The sequence below is a fragment of the Lonchura striata genome, chromosome 9, assembly GCF_050655825.1.
Source record: "Lonchura striata isolate lonStrDom1 chromosome 9, ASM5065582v1, whole genome shotgun sequence".
Classification (NCBI taxonomy): Eukaryota; Metazoa; Chordata; class Aves; order Passeriformes; family Estrildidae; genus Lonchura; species Lonchura striata.
Window position 1 is genome coordinate 21788662 of NC_140711.1, and position 20481 is coordinate 21809142.

Here is a 20481-nt window from a genome sequence, read left to right on the forward strand (position 1 = left end):
CCAGAGGATTTTGAGGGCATGTTCCATGGGATACCGGAAGAGCACATCTTTATAGGAGCAAGAGCCCACAGTGTCCTCAGCCCCACACCTCTCCTCCAGGTGCTTGGTGCTCTTGTCTCCTCTCAGCTAGCTGGTGGGAGCACCAAACCAGCTCCAGGTGCTTCCCCAGAAAGGATGCAAAGACAAGTGTTCTTTTGAAGGGACAACAATGCAGTGGCCAGTTGTCAGCTCTATCCACGACGTTTTCATTCACCTCCTCCACAGCCTCTTTGCTACAGGACAAGAAGAGGCAGCAGCTCCTCTCCAAGATGCCAACGCCTGTCACAATCCCTCCCCCTCCTCAGCCTGCATGGCAGCACATGTCAGGGTAGTGGCCAAGGAACAACAGCTCCCAAGCATGGCTGTGGGTGCCTGAATTGCTGGGAGAGCAGGATGGAATTACATTCTCCAAGGCAGTATGATGGCTTTCCCTGAGAGGATCATACCCAACTACTTAACCCACTTTTTGCCAGCGCAATTGAGAAATGCCGCAGCAAAAGCCAAAACACGTGGTACTCTGGAGGATGGGAATACTCATGGTGTTGTGAAATTCTTGGCTATTGCACTCTTGGCTTGGTGGGACAGGAGGAGAGAGGACAGGCTCTCCTGGGAGCCCTGCCTGATAGACCTGACCTGGAAGGTTAGGGTACTAGAGGGGTCGCAGTATGATTCTGACATTGAAAAAAAACTAGATTTCTCAGCTTCCTGGGACCTATAATAGCTGACTGCACCCATGAGGTGCAGCCCATGAGGTGACATGAGAGCACAGACAGCGTATCCCTCAAACCCAGGAAGGCTGGAGCTGGCACTGCCACTGTAAATGGCTGGGATCTAGAGGAAGCAGTTGCCATTCAGGAAGATCAAAATCTTTGTTTTGTCCCCAGATGCCTGTTGCCTCTCTGGCCCTGCACCCTGGGGTGCCTGGAGTGACATATAACCCCTGTTCCATGGAGTGCAAAGCCAATGGGAGTCCTATAACCACCTGCCACCCCACAGACCACTGCATGTCCCACAACCCTTGACCTCAGCCCAACAGCAGATCCAATCTAGCACCACACTCCAGCACTAGGTTCTCAGCTTTTCCATCCTTTCCAGACTGAAGAGCCATGTTATTCGCAGTATTTCTTGCCATAGAACTGTTCAAGTCACCTCACAAGATAAGTTGCTGGAAAACCATCTTTTCACAGAATATTCTGAATTGGAAGGGACCAACAAGGATCACCAAATCCTGCTGCAAAACTGAAGTGAAACCATGTTTTGATCTCATGTTCTCAGCATCCCAGTGGAAGGACACTGGCACATCATGAGATATTGTACAAAAGCATGTGGAGTCATTTGAGTCAAGTCAGAGGACACACGGACACCTCCTGAAAATAGCCAAATAGTTTGGCTTGCCAAACCACAATGATGAGGAACACCCTGATGCTGGGAAGACACATCAGAAAGTCAGCAGTAACCAATCCTACATCCTCTTTCCTCTTCATCTATTTCCCAGTTTTTGCTCTCTGTTCCTCGCAAAGATTTTTGGTTGTGCTGGGCAGCCTGAGCATCTGGGCTTGGCACTGCCAGCAGTACAGGCACCGCTGTGTGAACTGCAGCTGTCCCTGAGACAGGTCACCAAGCACCAGAGCCAGCCAAATCCCAGTCACTTCAAGGTGAAGGGTGCTCCACTGCTCACGGGTACACAACACTGCCTTTGAAGAACCCTCATTTTCAGGTATTCTACCGCCAAAACCAGCTGAGGTGCAAAAACCTCTGAGTTTCTAGAATATCAGCTTTCTTCTCTTTTTCCAGGCACGTGTAGAAACGGGAACTGAGTGCCGAGCACGGCGTGCAGCGATTGAGAGCGGAAAACACCTGCAGCGAGTCCCTGCCAGGGCGGGCCGGGGCTGGCACCTCCCCTGCCATAGCCGGAAGGGAGGCACAGCCAGCCGAGGCCACGGGGAGGGATAAATCCGATTGCCGCCTCCCTTGCCTTGCGACATCGCTCCCGGGAACGTCCAGAGCCCGAGCTCTCCTGCAGGTGTCCCTCCTTTGGCGGCACCTCGGTGTGGAAGCGCTGCCGCGCCTGGCACGCTGTGCACAGGTAAAGGAAGCTGAGGGCTTGGTGGGGGGAGCCCAGGAGGAACATAAAAACAGGGCAGAGCTGTGACTGCTTTCCCCGGGTTGTACTTTCCTGAGCAGCAGGCTGCGTCCAGGCTGTTGTGGTGAGAAACGATCAGAGCGTCCAGCCTGCAGGACTGAGCTAAACTCTTTCTGAACCCTCTTACACCTTGGGCTTCCACCAAGGCACCGGCCAGCACCACGTCCCACGGGTCAGTCACATGCCAAATAGCAATAGTTTTCCCTCCCATGACTGGCATCACGACAACTGGTGAGGGATGAATCTAGAGAAGAGAGAGCCTGGCTCAGACCTCCTCTGGCAAACAGAGCTGGCAGCACGTCTTGCCTGAGAGACACTTTACAGACTTGTCTCCAGACATCCGCGCCGAATTTCAGGTCTACTTAATCCCCCTTTTATCAGCGCAGGAATGTATTGCTTTTTACCAAACGTAATCCTCTTTGCAATCATGTGTTCTGCCAAACTACACTTTCTGCTCCCATCCTTCTTTCCTGGGAGAGGATTTGAGGCAATAATCCCGGCCTACTGATTTCTTTTTCTAATGAGCAAGGGACAAATGAACACAGTAGTGCAGAACATGCACACACACGAACCTTGAAGCGTTCTGTAGCTGTGATATGTTTTTGAGGGATGCCCTGAGCTAAAGAATGAGGCTGGAAGCAGTGACTTTCTCTCACAGTGGGCCACAGAGAGCCTGTGTCCTGATGTGGACTGTCCACACTTCTTGTGTTTAGGGGCTGGAAGACATAATACCTGCCACGCTTCCTGTTCTACAAATAAAATAACAATCTGTGCAGCCCAACACAAAGGAAAGGCACCTCGCGTGTCTCTGCTCATTCAGCTCTAAAAAGGCAGCCCTGAGCATGTGAGACTTGCTGGGACCTGAGGATGCTGAGAGCTTCCCAAGCCAGAGTCTTGTTTGCATCACCCAGGAAGGAAAATATTTTTCCTGTCCTCATCCCTCAAAATGCTGAGAGGATGGGAATGCTGAAGCTGTGACCCGCTCTTTCTTCTGCTGTGGTACAAGCATGCCTTCCCACAAAGATTTGTTAACTTCATCTCCCTGCCCCACTTCCAGCCCTCCCTGTGGGGAAGCTGGGATTTGGTATGCAGCCAGTGAAATACATGCCACTTGGAAGTGGCTCTTTCACCAGACCAAGGGCACCTAAAGGCAATTTAAGCAAGTAGCTTCATTCTTTATAAAAGAAGTAGGTCGTAGTGAGGAGGGGACCTGTAGTGGGAGGTGACCAGTCTCTTCTACCATGCCTGTAGTGAGAGGATTAGAGGAAATGGCCTTTAGCTGAGAGATTCAGATTAGGAATTACAAAATTGTTTCTCACTGTTTCAGGCACTGGAATAGGTTTCTAGAGAGGTGATGGAGTTGTGGCCCCTGGAGTGAGTGCTTATTGTTTTTCACAATTACAGGTACTGGGAATAGGTTTTTAGAGAGGTGATGGAGTCGTGACCCCTGGAGTGCTCAAAAGGTGCTGGGTCACGCGGTTTAGTGGTTGCAGAGGTGATGCTGGGTTGATGGTTGGATTGGATGATCTTGGATTCTGTGCTCCCGTGCATTCCCTGTGCGCAGCGAGGCCGCGTGGGGCACGGAGCAGGCACACGCCCGCTGCTTTGGGCGGGCCGTGCGGGACACGCACCGCAGCGGGAGCGGCCGCAGGGGCAGGAGGCGGAGCTCCGCCCGCTGCCGATAGGCGCTCGGAGCGGCGGGGCGGGCCCGGGCGGCTCCGAGCGGCACTAACGCTACGGGCGCCGCAGCGGAGCCCGGCGCGGCGGTGGAGCTGCTGCTGGTGAGCGGGCGCGGGGCCGCGCAGGCCGGGGAGCGGGAGGGAGGCGCGGGCAGCAGCGGGCGCGGGCGGAGGGAGGCGGCGGAGGGCGGGGAGCGGGAGCGGCGGCGCTGGGCCCTGGCGGCGCTGGGCCCTGGCCCGCATGCGGCGGTGCCCGCGACCTTGGTGGGCTCGGCAGGGCGGCTCGGGCGGACGTGCCCGCGGCCCGCCGCCTATCGCCCACCGCTTATCTGCGTCCGCAGCCGGGCCCTGCTGGCGATACCGGAGCCACCCAGCCCCGCGGCGCGGCTGCTGAAGCGGGCTCGCTTTTCTCTCTCTTTTGCTTCTCTTTCTGAAAGATCGCGGCCTGGCGGGAGGGGCGCGGGGAGGCATGGCGCGGCCGGCCAGCATCCCTGCCAGGTGCGATGCCCGCAGGCCCTTTGTGCCTCCCCGCGGTTTCCCGGGTGTCCTTGCAGCAGCCCCCACATGCTCGGTCCGCCCGTGCCCTGGCGGGAGCCTGCGGCCTCAGGAAAGGCTTCTCAGCTCGGGAAAGGCTTCTCAAATCTGTCGTGGTTTCACCTCCATGTGTTCTTGCCCTGAATAAAAGGTGAAATAAACAATGGCCACTGCTAACCTTTGATCTCCAAATAAAACCTCGCAGAGCTCCCCGGTGTAGAGCTAATCCACGTGCACCTGAAGACCAGAGCCATCTATTAGCAGCAGTGCCTGAGGGCATACTCAGGTTGCTTGCTCCCAACCTCAGCACCTGCCTGGTGCTGTGGCGAGTGATCATTGGTCGCTCACTGAATTGCAAATCTTTTTCAGGAAGAAATGGAGAAGCAAATCAGTTTCAATATACCTTTCAGACATGTTTGCTGCTTACAGAGAACTTACACTTTTAAAAGTTGCTGAAATTATTTTGGAAAGATACTTTTAGTGATTTTCAGAGATTTTTCAAGATATTGCCTTCACAAAGTTGCAGAGAACATAGCTCTGTAGGAGGGATGTTCGTATTAAAAGTGTTTTGTTGGGGTTGGAGTTTGTGCTGCTTTGCCTTATGGCCTTGTGTGACTTCTCTCTTCCAGCTGGACTCCTCCTGTCATTGAGACAGAGCCCAGGATCCTTAGATATCTATAGAGTCCGTGGTGGTAGTTGAGTAAATGCCTCTTGCCAGCACTCCCTAAATGGAGATGTCCCCAACATTAATAAGACCCTTGGCTGAACTTAGCCATTGGAGACTGTGTTCCTCGTTCATATGTCTGTCAGTATGCCCAAAGTTCAGCAAAAAGAGTTGATTGGAGCTTATAATTGCCATGGGAACTTCTAGGTTGCATTCAAGGTTCATGTAGGTTCACTAATGTAGTGACTTACATGAAAGTATGCACAGAAAATCCACGGGCAAGCGCAGTTCACTAGTGGCAGTAACTGACCTCAGGTGTAATGTAGTGGCAGGGGAACAGCCTAACCTTATTGTATTCTGAACTTTCAGGGCTTTGGTGAACTTGGTTTGCATTTGTCCAGAAGGCAATGGATCATGCCAGAGCAGCAATCTCGAACTTGGTAAGACATGGTACCCCAATGCTGTTTGTCTCTTGGTGGACTGACAATACTGGCAGAAGAAAGGTTCAACAACATCTGTGTATGAGATTGTATAAATTTTTTTTTTTATTTTTCCATGTAGTTCGTTATCTGTTTGAACATACATAAGCTGCAGAATTGAGTATAGCTATCTTGTGCAACAGGAGGCAGTTGATGGAACTGTATGAAAGATATTTGATGAGTAGTGAACTATATTATTCAAAAAAATATCACTACTTATGAGTATTGGAGAAGTTGTTTTTGGAGAATCCAAAACAGTGTTAGGTGCTGCTGTGTGGGTGGTTAGCCAAATGTCACTGCAAGTAGCTGTCAAGGAAGTGGCTCAAGCAGTTCAGTGCTGGTGGGTTTGTTGTTAGCTGCTATCGTGGTTTGGGTCTCTGAGGGCTGTTAAGAAAGTGGGGGTGGGCCTTGAATAAAGTTGCAGAAGGAAGTGCTGCTGAGGAAGCCATTCAAATGCCTGCTGGGACAATCAACATGTGTTCTATTGTTACTTGGGAGGTGGGAATTCAAGGGTCCAGCTTTTGAAAGCAACTTGTGCTTTAAATAAATGTGCAGGAACTTGTCTGGCCAAGCAGGCTGGTCCTGGAGAGCTTGGATTGTGAAATGACCCAAGGCTAGGACTTAGAGTGTGGTGGTTTGGTCTCAGAACAAGAATGGAGGGTTGGGGCATGTCCTCTGTGTAAGGACATGCCTCAGGTGTGAGGGAAGCCAAGCTGTGGAGCAGCTGAGCAGGGAGAGTGTTAAGACAGACTGCAGTTGCCCTTTCTGAATATCAGCAGGCAGCCATTTCATTTTGGGTCAGAGTGGAACTGCAGGTCCTGAAATGACATTGGTTTCTTTTGCCCAAGCAAGCAGATATGTGGTGTCTTCACTTCCAACTCTGACATATAGTTTGAGGATGAGCTGCTGATGTTGTAACAGGGCTTGGGTGCTTGTTACCAGCTGCTTCTCCTGTACAGAGGAGAGTGCTGCTCCCAAATCTATTCCTTTGGCCTTTTTGCCAGTCTCACTCCACTCCCCAGCACAACCATGGCTGCCGGCAATTTCAGCAGCTCTAATGGAAGCAGAGTGGATCTGCCAGTGCCTGGCTATGCCTGGAATTGAGTTAATCTGAGCAGCTGCCTTGTGCATGGGCTGCTGTTCTGTGGGGGGCTGGGCTGTGCCTTGCACCTGTTACAGAAGAGTGAGCTCCAGCTTGGAAGCTCTGCTTGGGCACTGGTGAAAACCTGTCAAACAGTGCCAGTTGTTGGTGGCTGCAAGTGGTGTAGCCTCAGCTTTCATGTCAGCTGAAGTAGCATAATGCCCAAGGGCCATCTCTCTTCAGCTGCTTTGTAATACTACCATATGTGTAATAGTGTAATTTAAGGGTAGCCATAGGGCAGATTATTACAAAATTATCCAGGTGCTGGATGAGAGTATTTACATCAAAGTGAATGTGGCTCAAAGGCCATGGACGGTTGCGTTCCGTTTCCTCTGTGTTCATCAAAGTGTACATTGTACACATTCAAGTCTGATCTGTGCTCTGCTGATTAAAACCAGGAGTTTCTGCCTGAATCAGTCTCAGCCATGGGGGTCATGTGGGAAATGCCACTGGCTGTTTCATATCTGTAAGACTCCAGGCTAGACTCTGATCAGTGTGGCTCCAAACTTGTGCAGGATAAATGGAATCTAAACGGACTCTGGAGACCCTGAGTGGTTCTGAGTCTTAACTGGATTTAAAGCATCCATCTTGACTTACTGACAGCCCAAACACTCGCTGCTCTGGAGCAGCTGGAGATGGACCAGCAGTGTTTGGGTTGGAGCAGAGGTGCAGCTGACTGCAAGGACTGCAGGCTGGTGTAGCCAATTCTTCCATCTCCTGACTGCCTTTCCACAGTTTAGTGGCGAGCCAACATCATACACACGCTTCAGCATTGCCCGGCAAACGGATGGAGACAACAGCCACGTGGAGATGAACCTGGCTGCTGATGAGGAGGAAGGAGGGGAAATTGGGAGACCAGAGCACCTGCATGCCAGCATGCCTCCTCCACGGAGGAATGGCAAGAACCTCTGCTTCGTAATCATGGCAGCTGTCCTCCTCCTTTTGATTGGTAAGGAAGGGTGGGAGGCAACTGCATGAAGTGGGCTCCAGTATTGAATGTAATTTGAGGTTGTTAAATTTGAATCTCTGTTGTTTTGGGAGATAATTCAACAACTGGGATCTAGGCCACAGCCTCTTGTTGCTAAGTGTGTCTAGATCAGACTTATGGTACAGCACCAGCACAAAGAATTGTGGAGTCTGTGGAGAATTGTGACTTAGCTGAAGGGAAGACTGGTCCATATCGAAGTTTTGGTTTTCCCTCCATTAACTCTTAATACTTCTGTAGAGATATGGATCAACAGATCAGTAGAGTCTTTGGTATTTGTCTCTTAAGGTTTTAACAATGCCATTGGTCTAAAGTGAGCATTTTCCTTCCTAAGTGGTGCTGGAGGGACACTGCCAAGTGCAAGATCAGATTTACAGTGCCCCTTAAAACATGCCAACTCAGGCAAAATGTCAGGCTGTGTATTTGTCTGTCCTTGAGTAAGCCAGCTCATCAAAAATGGTGAGAGCAGAGATGTATCTCAACTCTGAAGCTGTGTGGTGGGGTTCAGTCATCTTTCTGCAGCACAAAGAAATACCTTTTCTGTCCACAGGGTTTCTGATTGGCTATTTGAGTTATCGTGGACGAATGCAGAGGGTTAATAGGTGTCTGGATGGAAGTGGCAACTGCGAGATGACTCCTACTGCATCCTACTACTCAGATGATGGAACGGAGGAAGAAGAGGCTTCCGAACCACGGATCTTATACTGGCCTGATTACAGAAAAATGTTGTCATCTAAACTGTCAGTTTCAAGTCTTGAGGCCAACCTGAGGTAACCGTTCCAGAAAGTTTATCTAGAGCTTTGGGAGAGGCACAGCCTGTGAGCGGACCTTGGACTCACTTGGAAAATAAGGGCTTATGTAAGGTGGTGTGTTTTAAACTCTGGCTTAAATGGCTTTGCGGGCTGCAGAGCAGCCTGGTGCTGTAGCCTAAGCTATATGTATATCTGTTACCTCCAGGCAAAGAGAAGGTAAGAATTCTTTTGAAGCTGGCAAGGTTGAAGATGAGAGTACTGCCAGCCACATTCATGAGCAGTTCACCAGCTTCCGCTTGGATGACGTGTGGAACGATGAGCACTACGTTAGGCTGCAGGATAAAGGCAGGTACGTTAAAGAAGAGATGCACATCTCGTCCATATAGCATGGATATCTGTAGTCTTGAGCAAATGTGTGATTTCTGCTTAAAATGATGTGAAAATTGTGAGCCATTTACCACTCTGCAAACAAACTTCAGTCTAGCCAAGCAATAACTGCTCTTGCCTCCTCTCAGGCTTTCTAAATCCAGACAGTCTGGAAGCAGCACTCTGGATGTTTCCTGAGGCAGCTGTTTCCTCCAAGTATGCTTAGGAAGTGGAGAGAAAACAAACTTGAGTGAAAACTCAGCTGAAAGGCAGATTCCCTGTGTCTAAAACTGCTGGCACAGGTGACTCTGTCTTGTCACCCAGAAAGGGCTGTGCACCTGGCAGTGGCTCCTCCAGTAGCTCAGGACGGTGTCAACAGGCGTTGTGTTGTCTTGACAGCTCACTCCCTCATCTTTTACTTGCCCCTTTTTGTCAGGGGAAATGAGTTTGCCTAGCTTCTTTTAGGAGGCAACTGAGACTGGGAAGCAGATATTATTTCTGCTACTTCTCTTAGAAATCAGCCTTCATTAATGTCTTTGACCAGCTCCAGAGATTTTTGCATGGAATACTGGGATGAGGTTGCCTGTTTGCAGCTCCATTGACATGATCAGAATTGTTAGAGCACAGACTGAATACAGGCACAATACTGACTGAAATACTGAGCTAATTAAATTCTTGTGTGAAAGAGTATAACACTGTCTCTACATTTAACAGTAGCCAGAACCAAGTGTTCATTGTAGAAGATGCTCAAAAAGAGTTGGAGAGTCCTGATGCATATGTGGCATACAGCAAGAGCGGCACAGTTACTGTAAGTGATGCCAGAAGAATCCTGGGAATGTGTCTGTACACTTAAAAAATAAGTCCCTTTAAGATAGGGAGTGTATAAAGCCCTCCCCAGTTAAGAGAGCTGGGTGGGGTGGTCAGAGTCAGGAGAGAGGAATGGGCCCACATAGTATTCTTACTGCAGCAAGATGCAGGAATAACTTTAAACTTCCCTGCTGGAATCCAGACGGGAACCTTGGCAGAAGTGCTGCTCCAGCAGGTGTCTTGCACTGGATCAGTTTACATTGCTGAGCTGAAGCTCCCTACTGTTAAGAGGAGTCAGTGTTACAGTGACTCTAGGCTATTTCAGGTCTTTTACTGACTTAAGACTGCTGCATTCATAACCAGCGTTTCTATTGCAGGGCAAACCCATCTATGTGAACTATGGACGGAAAGAAGATTTTCAGAAGATACGAAATATGCATGTTTCAATGAATGGAGCTATAATCATCTTCAGAGCTGGAAAAATAACCCTTGCTGAGAAGGTAGGCAGTGTCTGCCCCAAAGCCTGGCTAGACTTGGCAACAGGAAGCCATGCTTCCTTCTCATTGAGGTGCAGAGGTATGTCTCTTTTAGGTCTGTAGAACTCATGTATGTAGGATTGTTCTGCAGGCCTGGTCTTGCTTGTTTGCACTAAAGCTCCACGTGCAGGTCTGGACACTGAGGCTGAGCAGGGCTTGTTACTGTTCATGGTGCAATTCTTCTTGGCCTCAGGCAGTTCACTGGAACAACCAGGTCTCTGGAGTGGTGGGGCTGGGAGGCAGCCTGGGAGCAGAGCTGGGTAATATCACTAGAAACAGCCATAAGGCTGCTAGAAGCACAACGGCCTTGCCTTCAGAACACCTCTTGCTGCTGTAGCCAGATAATTTAAAAGCTTGGCTGCAGTGTGTCACTTGAGCCCTTGCTGACTGTTCCTTGGACCATGTAGCAGTGCTGGAACTGTGTCCAGCTGGTGGCCATGCTACTGTAGTGTTCCCTCTGTAGAGAACAGAACCAAATAGCTAAGCAGGCTAAAGGATCCAAGTGTTTCTGTATGCAAGCCTGTTCCATATCTGACCCAGAGCTGCCCATCAGATGGGTGTTCCTGGGAGGGCTGGGGCACAGGACCCTTTGCAGTTGGACTCAGCCTTGTCTGGAGGCATCTGAGACAGGCAAGGCTAGAAAGTGCTTCCAAAAAATGTGGTCACTGGTTCTGTAATCCCACTTTCCAAACTGGTGTCTAGTTATAAAAGAGTGTTTGTACTAGTGCTGGGTTGTAGGTGTGTTAAAATGCTGACTAGTCCACTCTGCCACCATTTTCCGTTTGAAGATGAGCCCCTAGCGGCTGCTTGTCTTGAGACTAACCTCATCTTGGGAAAACAGATGGAGCATAATCAAAATTAAATAATACTAAATTATAAGCTGCTCCAAGGAGCAAATATGAGCTCAAAGAATCATAGACTGAGACACTGCGGTGTGTCCTAACTTCCAAAGGATGTTAGACACAGCTTGCCTGCAGCAGGGCTGAGCTGCTAGGATTCAGCTGCCTTGTGGATCTGTCAGGTAGCTGTTAAAAGACTTGGGCACTGAGAGGCACAGCCCTTCACACCATTGCTCCGTGTTCTTGCCTGGACTGCCCTTGCTTGCAGTGCAGATGTGCACTTAATGTTTCTCTTTGCTGCAGGTTGCAAATGCCAGAAAGGAAGGAGCAGTTGGTGCCCTGATGTACCTGGGCCCCTCAAAAGGCAAGAAGGCAGATTCATCTGCCCCCTTTGGACATGTGAGTGTGCAAGTGGTTCCCCTGTTTCTTCTTGAGAACCTTTCTGGCTGGCGGCTGCAGCCTGGGGCAGTCCAGCAGTGCCCTTGTGTAGATGAAAACTGCTGGACTCTGATGAGACTTGAGGACTCTTCTTGCTTTTCACAGGCCCACCTTGGAACTGGAGACCCTTTCACACCAGGCTTCCCTTCTTTCAACCATACCCAGTTCCCACCAGTGGAATCTTCTGGACTACCTCAAATTCCTGTTCAAACTATCTCTAGAGAAGCAGCAACCAGACTGTTTGGGTAAGTGTTTCTGCTGTATTGCAGGCTGAGGTTCTGTGGCCTCTTGCCAGGAGTGAGGATGGTGTGAGGTGCTGTGAGAAGGAGCTCTCTGCTCTGTGTGGCACGGACTATGTTCTGGAACTGGCTGGCGAAGAGTCATTTGTGCCCATGTCTCATGTCTTAAAGATTGAACTTAATCTAGTGTTGGGATTCCTCTTGGTCTCTGTATTCTACCCCTCCTTGCATAATTAGTGGTACAGAACTGCAAAGTCTCTCCGAGACAGGCTCTGAACAAGGTTGCACCTGCAGTTGCAGGTGTGCATTTTTCACACAATAGCTTAAAGAGGTCAGAGCTGAATAATGAGTTCAAATGATCTTCCTTTTTCTCTCAGAAAAATGGATGGAGAAAAATGCCTTGAGGATTGGACAGCTGATATCATGGGATGTAAGGTGACAGTGAGCAACAACAGCAACATGACAGTGAAACTGACTGTGAACAACGTTATGGTGGATAGGAAGATTCTGAACATCTTCGGTGTTATCAAGGGCTTTGAAGAACCAGGTAACAGCAGCTGCATTGTAGCTTAGTCTTGAGGGGAACCCTTCCTCTTCTGTGATCACTGGAATGGGACAGCTGCTCCCAGACAGATGACAGATTTTTCTCAGCAGAACCAAGGCCCTCCCCTGAGCATCAAAGAGAAATCTGAACTGTGCTGCCAGGGAAAGGCTAATGAAAGCACTCAGTGAGCCAGATTCAGGGATCAGACTGCAGACTCTCTTCCTAGTACAGAAGCTGAAAGCTGCTCTTCTCATAAGTGGTATTTGCAATCTGAAGCTTGCAGCTCAGGTCTTGATCTTGTCTCCTTTACAGATCGGTACGTTGTGCTCGGAGCCCAGAGAGATTCCTGGGGGCCAGGAGCAGCCAAGGCTGGAGTTGGCACTGCCATCTTGTTGGAACTTGCCCGTGTGATCTCAGACATGGTGAAAAATGGTAAATATTTGTGAACAAAAGCACGAGGGTGGGAGGTGATGCAGGTCTAGCTCTCTTTGTGTTAACACTGGAGAGCCCAGTTGCAAAGCAGACCTTTAGAAGGTGTAGGGAATTTGACAACGCTCCCTGAGAAGCTGTTACTTCTCCAATACAACTTGTCTGCAATGAACATTCACTTCCAAGGGACTGCCTGCCTGGATCTGGTATGGCTCAATTACCAGTGTGTCCTTGGATAACACAGGACACAAACCTTAAACTGGAGCTGTCTGCTGGACAGCCAGGCCCAAAGTGGGAAAACTCTGAAGTGTGGGAGCAGTGGGGACTGCATGGTGGCAGATAGTGTGAGCACACTTGTCTCCAGGGTTAATTTTGGGCTCAGGCAGCTAAACAAAACAGAGTGGAAATGCAGACAGCATTGTTCTGCTGCGCAGTTCTGCAGGGTGTGGGGGCAGGGTACAGTGTCCATGCAGTGTGCACATTGCTCTGCAGCAGCGCTGTCTGAGGAGCAGGCAATTCATCATCCCAGGCCCGCAGTGCTCATCTGCATCTCCATGGGGAAAGGGCAGACCTCTCAGCCTCTCTCTCTTTACAGAAGACTACAAACCACGGCGCAGCATTATCTTCGCTAGCTGGAGTGCGGGAGAGTACGGAGCTGTGGGTGCTACCGAGTGGCTGGAGGTATTGATGATTTAATAGAGTTCTGCAGGACGGCTCTGCAGTTGTTCTGTGGATTAAACATCCTGGTGTTGGACTGCTACTGCTCATTATTAAAATACTTGTTTTGTTCTAGGGGTACTCCACCACACTGCATGCCAAAGCCTTCACTTACATCAACTTGGACACTGCAGTCCTGGGTAACCTGCTACTCTTTCAAGTACTTCTTTAAATTGGGTGGGACCAGAATAGCTTGAACAGACATCCTTTAACCTCTAGGAATGGGGGCTGTGCCAAGAGGTGTTTGGTGGGTGTTTGGCTGAAGATTGACATGACTCCATTTATACTCCTGCTGTCAATTGAAGCTGGGAGGCTGGTACAGCCTAAGCCATGAGGAGTCAACCCTGCTAAATCCCAGTTGACTGTCCTGTGTCTGTCGAAGGTCCTTTGGCAACTGTAGCTATAGATCAGGGGTGAGCTGCTCTAGCAGTAGTGGTTGATTGTGCCAGTATGTTGAGTACCCTTTCATTTTCTGCAGGCTCCAGAGACGTGAAGATTTCTGCTAGCCCATTGCTGTACTCATTGCTAGAGGCAACCATGAAGAGGGTGAGTTAAAGGGTATTGATCTGATCAAGGTGACTGTGGTTTTAAGGAGGAACTGAAAGCAGACAGAGCTGTGCTGGGTCACTTTGCCCACTTGACAGGAGAAAGACCCACTTAGAAGGAAAACCTGGGATTCTGAAGGGGCCCTGTCTGGCATCAGCTGGGCTCTGGGAATTGCAGTTCACGCATACAGAATCTAAAATCAGTAAATGCAACAGTTCATTGGCAAATGTGTGGAGAAAGGTCAGGGGAGCACACCTGACTCTGGCATCTGCACAGCAGTGTAAGCTCCAGGATGGAGCTGGAAGCCCAAGCAGAGGTGAGAATAAGTGCAGTGACTGTCATCTCTGTGCAGGTAAAGGACCCCACAAATAATTCAGGATACCTGTATGACAAAGCTGGCTCTGACTGGATAAAGAAAGTGTAAGTATTGTCATCTATCTTTTTGGGAGAGCAGATCTCCATAAAGGAGCAAACAATATGGATTCTGCTGGAGTGTCATACTGCTGTCTGGGGTGGGCTCTACCTTCTGACGTGGGGTCAGGCAAGTGTGAACAGTACAGCACTAACTGTGCTGCCCCAAGCTGGCTGAGGCAGCCCAGACACCTTCCTGCAGGACAGGAACAGCCTCATACCAAGTCCAGTGGCAGGGAATGGACAAGTAGGACCAGGGATTTGCTTGGGACTCCTTCAGTCTTGTCCAGAGTTCTGTTGGTTCAGAGCTTCAATTGTAGAGCTTGTAGCTTTTCTCCTGGGGTGCCCAAGCCAGTTGGTAACTACTCAGTGCTTATTTTCTGCAGCGTTCCCCTTGATCTGGATAATGCAGCATTCCCTTTTCTGGCCTACTCAGGAATCCCAGTGGTTTCCTTTGGTTTCTACAATGTAAGTAATGTGTGCTTGCCTAGTGTGCTCATTCCATGCAGAGTGCTGTAAGGATATCTGCTCTCCAGGATGGGCAAAAGGTGCTGTCCAAGTTCAATGTCCTTGCAAGAGCCTCTCAGAGGGAGGAGGTGCAGCCTCTGAACCTGGTGGCTGTGGCAGCACTTGATGTCAAGACTGATCCTGGGATAAGGCTGGCTTACATCTCTGTTCCAAAGTACTGAATACTTGCAGGTTTTTGGGGAGAGGGGTCACTTGCTTTTCTGGAGGCTCAGATGTCAATGAATCAGAAGCTAAAAGCAATAGAAAGATGTCAGGCTGTGGCTGGACAGTGACAGACTGTTCTACAGCCTGCTGGCCAGCAAGCAGAGTGTGTTGTGGGAGCAATATTACTGCCCTGAGCAAGTACTTAACTCAGACTGTTCTCCAGTCTGCTGGTACAGCCCAGCACCCTGCCCTCTTACTGCAGGTGTGCAGCTGGGAGCCTTAGTGGTAGCAGCTCCCTCTCTTAGGAATGCTTGGGATTTGTTAGTGTCAGACTTGTTTCACAAAAAACCCTGAGTTACCCTAGCAGGAAGGGTTGGAGGGTGCTGCAAGCACATAGCAGACTGGGTGGTGAGATTTGTCCACCTGCACTTCTGCAATGAACTCTGAGGGATAAAGGTCTGTATGTCTTCAGGTTTAAATAACAAGCAGAACATCCTGCTGGTAACTGGAAGCTGTCAGGGATGAGATAAGATCTCCATTCCCTTCCCAGTCCTTTGGAGTTTTGCCACTTGAGTCTTTGCTCCTTAGCAGCACAGGGAGATGGGATGTGGTGGAGGTAACAAGTAACTTTTGGTGGGGGATGAGAAAAGTCTAACTGGAAAAAGTTTCTTGGCTAGCTTCAGTACCTTTTTTCTTGCAGGAAGGTGATGAGTATGCCTTTTTGGGCACTACTGAGGACACTTTGGCTAACCTGAAAGAGAAGACTGACAAGTTGTACCCTCTCATGTATGCTGCTGCAGAAGTTGCTGGACAAATAGCTCTCAGGCTGACCCATGACCATGAGCTCTTCCTGGATTTTGATAGATACAGTGATGAATTGCTGTCATTCCAGGAGAAGCTTTGGCACTTCAATGCCAATGTGAAGGTTAGAAGGACTCAGAGTTCACCAAATCCCTGATGATTATGGGGCCATGTGCTAATAAGGCCCTGCTGGATACAGCAGGATGGACACCTTTCCCCTTTAGACAGAAAAGGGTAGCAAAGTGTGACCAGAATCCATGCTCCTTATGGAGCAGTGCAGGCAGAGTAGCTGTGGCAGACAGATTTAGCTAATCTAGATGTCATGAGCTCTTGAGGAAATGGATGTGAACAGTTTCTTCTCTGGTTATCATTCACAGCATAGTGTAGCTTTCCATCTCATTTGCACCTTTGCTGAAAATCTAGAAGTGTGGTTAGGGAGTGACCTCAGAAGAGCCTGCCAGGAACTTGTTCTGCTACTTGGCTAAACTGCCAGAAAAAAAAAACCCCAACACTTTCTTTTGGTAAGAGAGCAGCAAAAGAAGAAAATCAGGTTTGCTAACAGCTCCTCCCTTGCAGGAACTGGGCCTGACCTTGAACTGGCTGTATTTTGCCCGTGGAGACTTCCAGCGAGCTGCAGATACACTGAGAAGAGACATCGAAAACAGTGACAGGGAAAACAGGATTGTCCGCAGAGCCCTGAATGACAGGATGATGAAGGTGGGTATCCTCAACTGGTTTTTCTTCCTTCACAAAGGAAGAGAGTCTTGGCTGGGATGGGCCTTTCCCTAAGGGGCCATGGGCACTGTGCAGAATGATGTCTCTTCCACTTGCTTAGTGGCAACATAATGGCTTACTCATGAGAGAGGGTCTGGCCCTTGCAGAGCTGCTGTGGGAAAGGGCTGGGGATCAGGGGTTGGCAGCTTGTGTTGGGGCAGATCAGGAAAGAAAAACTTGGGAGGTGAAAGTATAACCCTGTATTTGCATCTCTACTCAGGTGGAATACGACTTCCTCTCTCCATACCTCTCACCAAAAGATGCTCCTTTCCGCCACATCTTCTTCGGCAGAGGCAGCCACACCCTGCAGAGTCTGCTGGAGAACCTGGAGCAGCTGACAGTCAACAAGACCAGCGTGGATGTGAATGAGCTGAAAGAGCAGCTGGCCCTGGCCACCTGGACCATTAAAGGGGCTGCCAATGCTTTAGTGGGCGATATCTGGAATACAGACAACGAAATCTAGACACTGCAAACACCTGGACTGTCCGTCTAAGGTACAGGAGAGCTCTGTGCTCTCTCAGGGAGCACAGCTTCCTTCCTGGCCCCAGTCCCAGCAAAGGGCCTTGCTGTGTAGATCTAGTTCCACCTGTAGCAACACACACAAACTCCCTGTACCTCAGATTAGGCATTGGCATGATTTTTAAATGGCAGCTTCTTGCAGATTTCCAGTACCTTATTTATCATAAAACCTAACCAAACCCCCTGAAACTTAAGTGAAACCCACTCCCTAACATGGTATTACTTTCCTGTAGATATTCTGGCAACAAAATGTTTTTGACCAAAGTTGAGCATAAAATTTATATCTTATCTTGGAGGCAGTTTTAAAGCAATACTAAGATTACCATGAAGTCTCCTCTGACCAGGCTCCCACCTAACCACAGTCCAAACCAGTCATGTACAGCTGCTCCAGTGTACTTCAAAACTAAGAGCTCAGGTGTTTCCTGAACTGGTACCTTGAGTGGGGAGGTACCTCATCTATTCAAGCTTTTAATTGTTGGCCACCTAAACCTAGTGACAAAACAGAATGGATTCGTCTGAACATTTGTAACAAGGATCCCTTCTCTGGCAGGAAGCTGCAGAAAGCTGCAGTTCAAAAATTAAACAATGTAGTAATAGCCCACAAGTGCTGGATTATCAGCAAGCTCTCAAGTGCCCGCCTGCCTTTACTCAGTAGCAGGGCTCCAGTGACATCTTGGAGGCTTGCTTCTGCCAAGGCAGGTATCAATTCCCAGGGAAAATGACCCAAAGATTATCCAATGTCCCCTTGATATCCTCAGCTGGCACCTCAGCAAGTCCTGCAGCATTGAGAAATTACTTTAGGCTGGCACTTCAGACCTTGCTGCTCAGGGGCCTTGTGTGAAATCAAGTCTCTTGGCCAAACTCTGTTTGACTGATGTCATTTTGCAGGTTGGCTCTTGTTTGGCACTGAGATATTTATTTCTTTATTTATTTATCAGTGACAGTGTTCACTATAAATGGTGTGTTTTTTTTATAGAAGATAATTATCGGAAGCAGTGCCTTCCATAATTATGACAGTTATACTGTCGTTTTTGAATAAAGCAGCATCTGCTATTACAATCAAACATGATACTGGAACTTTGCATTTAAAATAATCAAAACAAGACCCTCAAAAAGTTTTGGAAAACTAGCAATTAAGCTTTCTGTGGCAAAAACACCCCTCTAGAAGAAACTTGAAGGTGCAAACCTGGTAGTGAGTCTCCAGGTTGTGCTCCAAAGTAATTCTTGAAATGCTGAAAACCTGGGTGGAAATTCCAATACTAGAAATGTGTCTTCCTTGCAGGGTCTGTGCCCCTCTGTGGGTTTCAGACTTCTTCCTGCTCCCCTTTCTGGATGCTGTGTGCTCTCACAGGGAGCACAGCTTCCTTCCTGGCCCTGGCCCAGCAGAGAGCCTTGCCACAGATGGAACTAAGGCCAGCCCTAGTTCCACCTGTGGCAACACACAGAAACTCCTTCTACATCAGATTAGACATTGGCACGATTTTTAAATGGCAGCTTCCTGCAAACTTCCAGTACCTTATGTATCATGAAACCTAACTGACATTATCGGGGGCAGTGTCTCCCATAATGTGTAAAGAACAAGGTAGTTTTTGCCTACCACAGTGTTATATCGGAGGCAGTGACCTCCATATGTTGCACTATGGGTGTACGTAATTATCGGGGACAGTGTTTCCCATAATTGTTCTATGCTTATCACGCAATGTCATCTGCGAAGCTTGATGGTTAGTATCTAACATGGATTAATTTCCTGCAGTCCTATTTTTTCACTCTCCTGTGGTGATGCAGATACAATCTTCAGTCTGTTATGTACATCCTTAGACACTTCCTTCTCCATAGGCTGAACTGTTTGATAGAGCTGTGCTGTCTTGAACTGGCTTCCTGCCTTCAGTCACGAGAGTAGTGCTTGAGTGTTTAGTGGAAACTAGGCTAGTTAGACTGTGTGCTCTGTGGTGTTGTAAACTTAATTCAAATCAGTTACAAAGACCTGAGGAATTAAAGGTGAATGTAGGGCTTGGGGCTGACAGCTGTCTGCAGGGCTCTGGTCACTGCTCTGGATGGGTGCATGTAACACCTTGAGAGGCTGGCCTGCCGTGACACCAGGAGGGTGCTGGTGTGTATGCATGGGCTGCTCACTCTCCAGTTCTGGCTGGAAATTCCAGTCTTGCCCCCTTGGGTGTTGAATGGAGGGAGGAAAGTCAGTGTCAGCTTTCTAATGGTGCCACTCTGCTGTGTGACCTGAAGCTGAGCACTGCTGCTGTGTGACACCTGCTGAACTGTGCTGCCTGTTCCCAGGGGCTGTTGGCAGTTTGATCTGGCATTTAAACCTAACCTGCAGCTTAGTTTTAACCTAAACTCTGCAGTTTGATCTGGCATTTAAACCTAACCTGAGCGAGTGACCTGAGCCCCAGCAATAGTCCTTGAGGGAAAGAACACTGTTCCAGCTGGAGCTCTGCAAGGAAAGGGCAGGGACTGGCCCCCAGCCTGGTTACTGAGCTCAGTGCTCACCAGCTTGGAGGGCTGGATTTTCATCGGTCTCTAGAAACCTGATGCCCAGGCTTGTGCAACTTGTTCTTCCTTAACTTCTCTTGACTCTCTAACTTCCTACAGCCCTCTCTGTGTTAGTGTTTTCTCTCACATTCTAGTTTCTAGTGACATTTCTCTGGATGGCATCTAAGAACTGCTGTCTGGGAGTTCTCACTGTTGTTTGCATGCATCTTGATGTCAAACTTAATCTTGTGCTTTATAGCCAGCAGAGAGAGACAAAAGACAAAGCTTATCTCCTGGCTAGGCAGCACAGCCGTAACTACTGGGATGTTGGGATGCCTTGCTCAGTGCTGGCATCTGACTGCTGTGGGGTGCTGAACTGTTTCTGGATTTACTTGCTGTTTGTTTGAATAAAGTATTTTTGAAGCTTGAACACTCAGCTTCTTTTGTGGGGTTCTGGATTACCTGCTGTCTGCTTTAATAAAGATGTTGAAGCTTGAATGCTCACCTTCTCTTGTGACTTCTTGCAAAGCCATGATGCTGTTGTGGCATTGTGGCCATGAGTGAGCTTGGGCAGCTGGAGGGAGGCTGTCATCCTGTTCCATCAGGGCTGCGATGTGGCAGCTCCAGTATCACTCAGTTGATGTGCAGCAGCAAATCTGAACTTCACAGTGCTGCTCAGCTGAGTCCTGTCTTATCACAAACTGCAGTAAGGACTCTGGTAATGAGGTGGAGGAGCACAACTGTATGTAAGCCCCCAGACCTCCTCCCCTCCTTTCATGTCCTACTTCTTGCCTCTCCATGACAGCATTGACTCTGAAAAGCCTGAGATGTATGGGTGAATGACGGGAGAAGGATGAAATGTCAGGTTTCCCCCTGGCTGTGGCCTTGCAGGTCTCTGCTGTTGAGAAGGTGGCTGGAGGGGCCTGTGGGTGGCTGTGTT

The 20481-nt window shown here is 49.1% G+C and overlaps 1 protein-coding gene across 7 annotated transcripts; it reads left to right on the forward strand.

Annotated features, from left to right (window-relative positions):
• Nucleotides 1-1939: 1939 nt before the first annotated feature.
• TFRC (transferrin receptor) lies at nt 1940-19971 on the forward strand. Of its 7 annotated transcripts, none has more exons than XM_021536829.3 (19): nt 1940-2125; nt 5429-5499; nt 7415-7628; nt 8215-8434; nt 8622-8765; nt 9497-9590; nt 9967-10089; nt 11268-11363; nt 11508-11647; nt 12019-12188; nt 12498-12617; nt 13210-13295; nt 13408-13471; nt 13810-13877; nt 14230-14297; nt 14675-14756; nt 15661-15885; nt 16338-16478; nt 16756-19971. In XM_021536829.3, the coding sequence occupies exons 2-19, from the start codon at nt 5467-5469 to the stop codon at nt 16996-16998; spliced, it is 2331 nt and encodes a 776-aa protein (XP_021392504.1). In that variant the 5' UTR covers nt 1940-2125; nt 5429-5466; the 3' UTR covers nt 16999-19971. The 7 variants fall into 7 exon arrangements, with proteins under 7 accessions (XP_021392504.1, XP_085443994.1, XP_021392503.1 ...); XM_085587868.1 differs by lacking the exon at nt 1940-2125 and adding an exon at nt 3887-4546; XM_021536828.3 differs by lacking the exon at nt 1940-2125 and adding an exon at nt 3887-3963.
• The last annotated feature ends 510 nt before the right edge of the window (nt 19972-20481 follow it).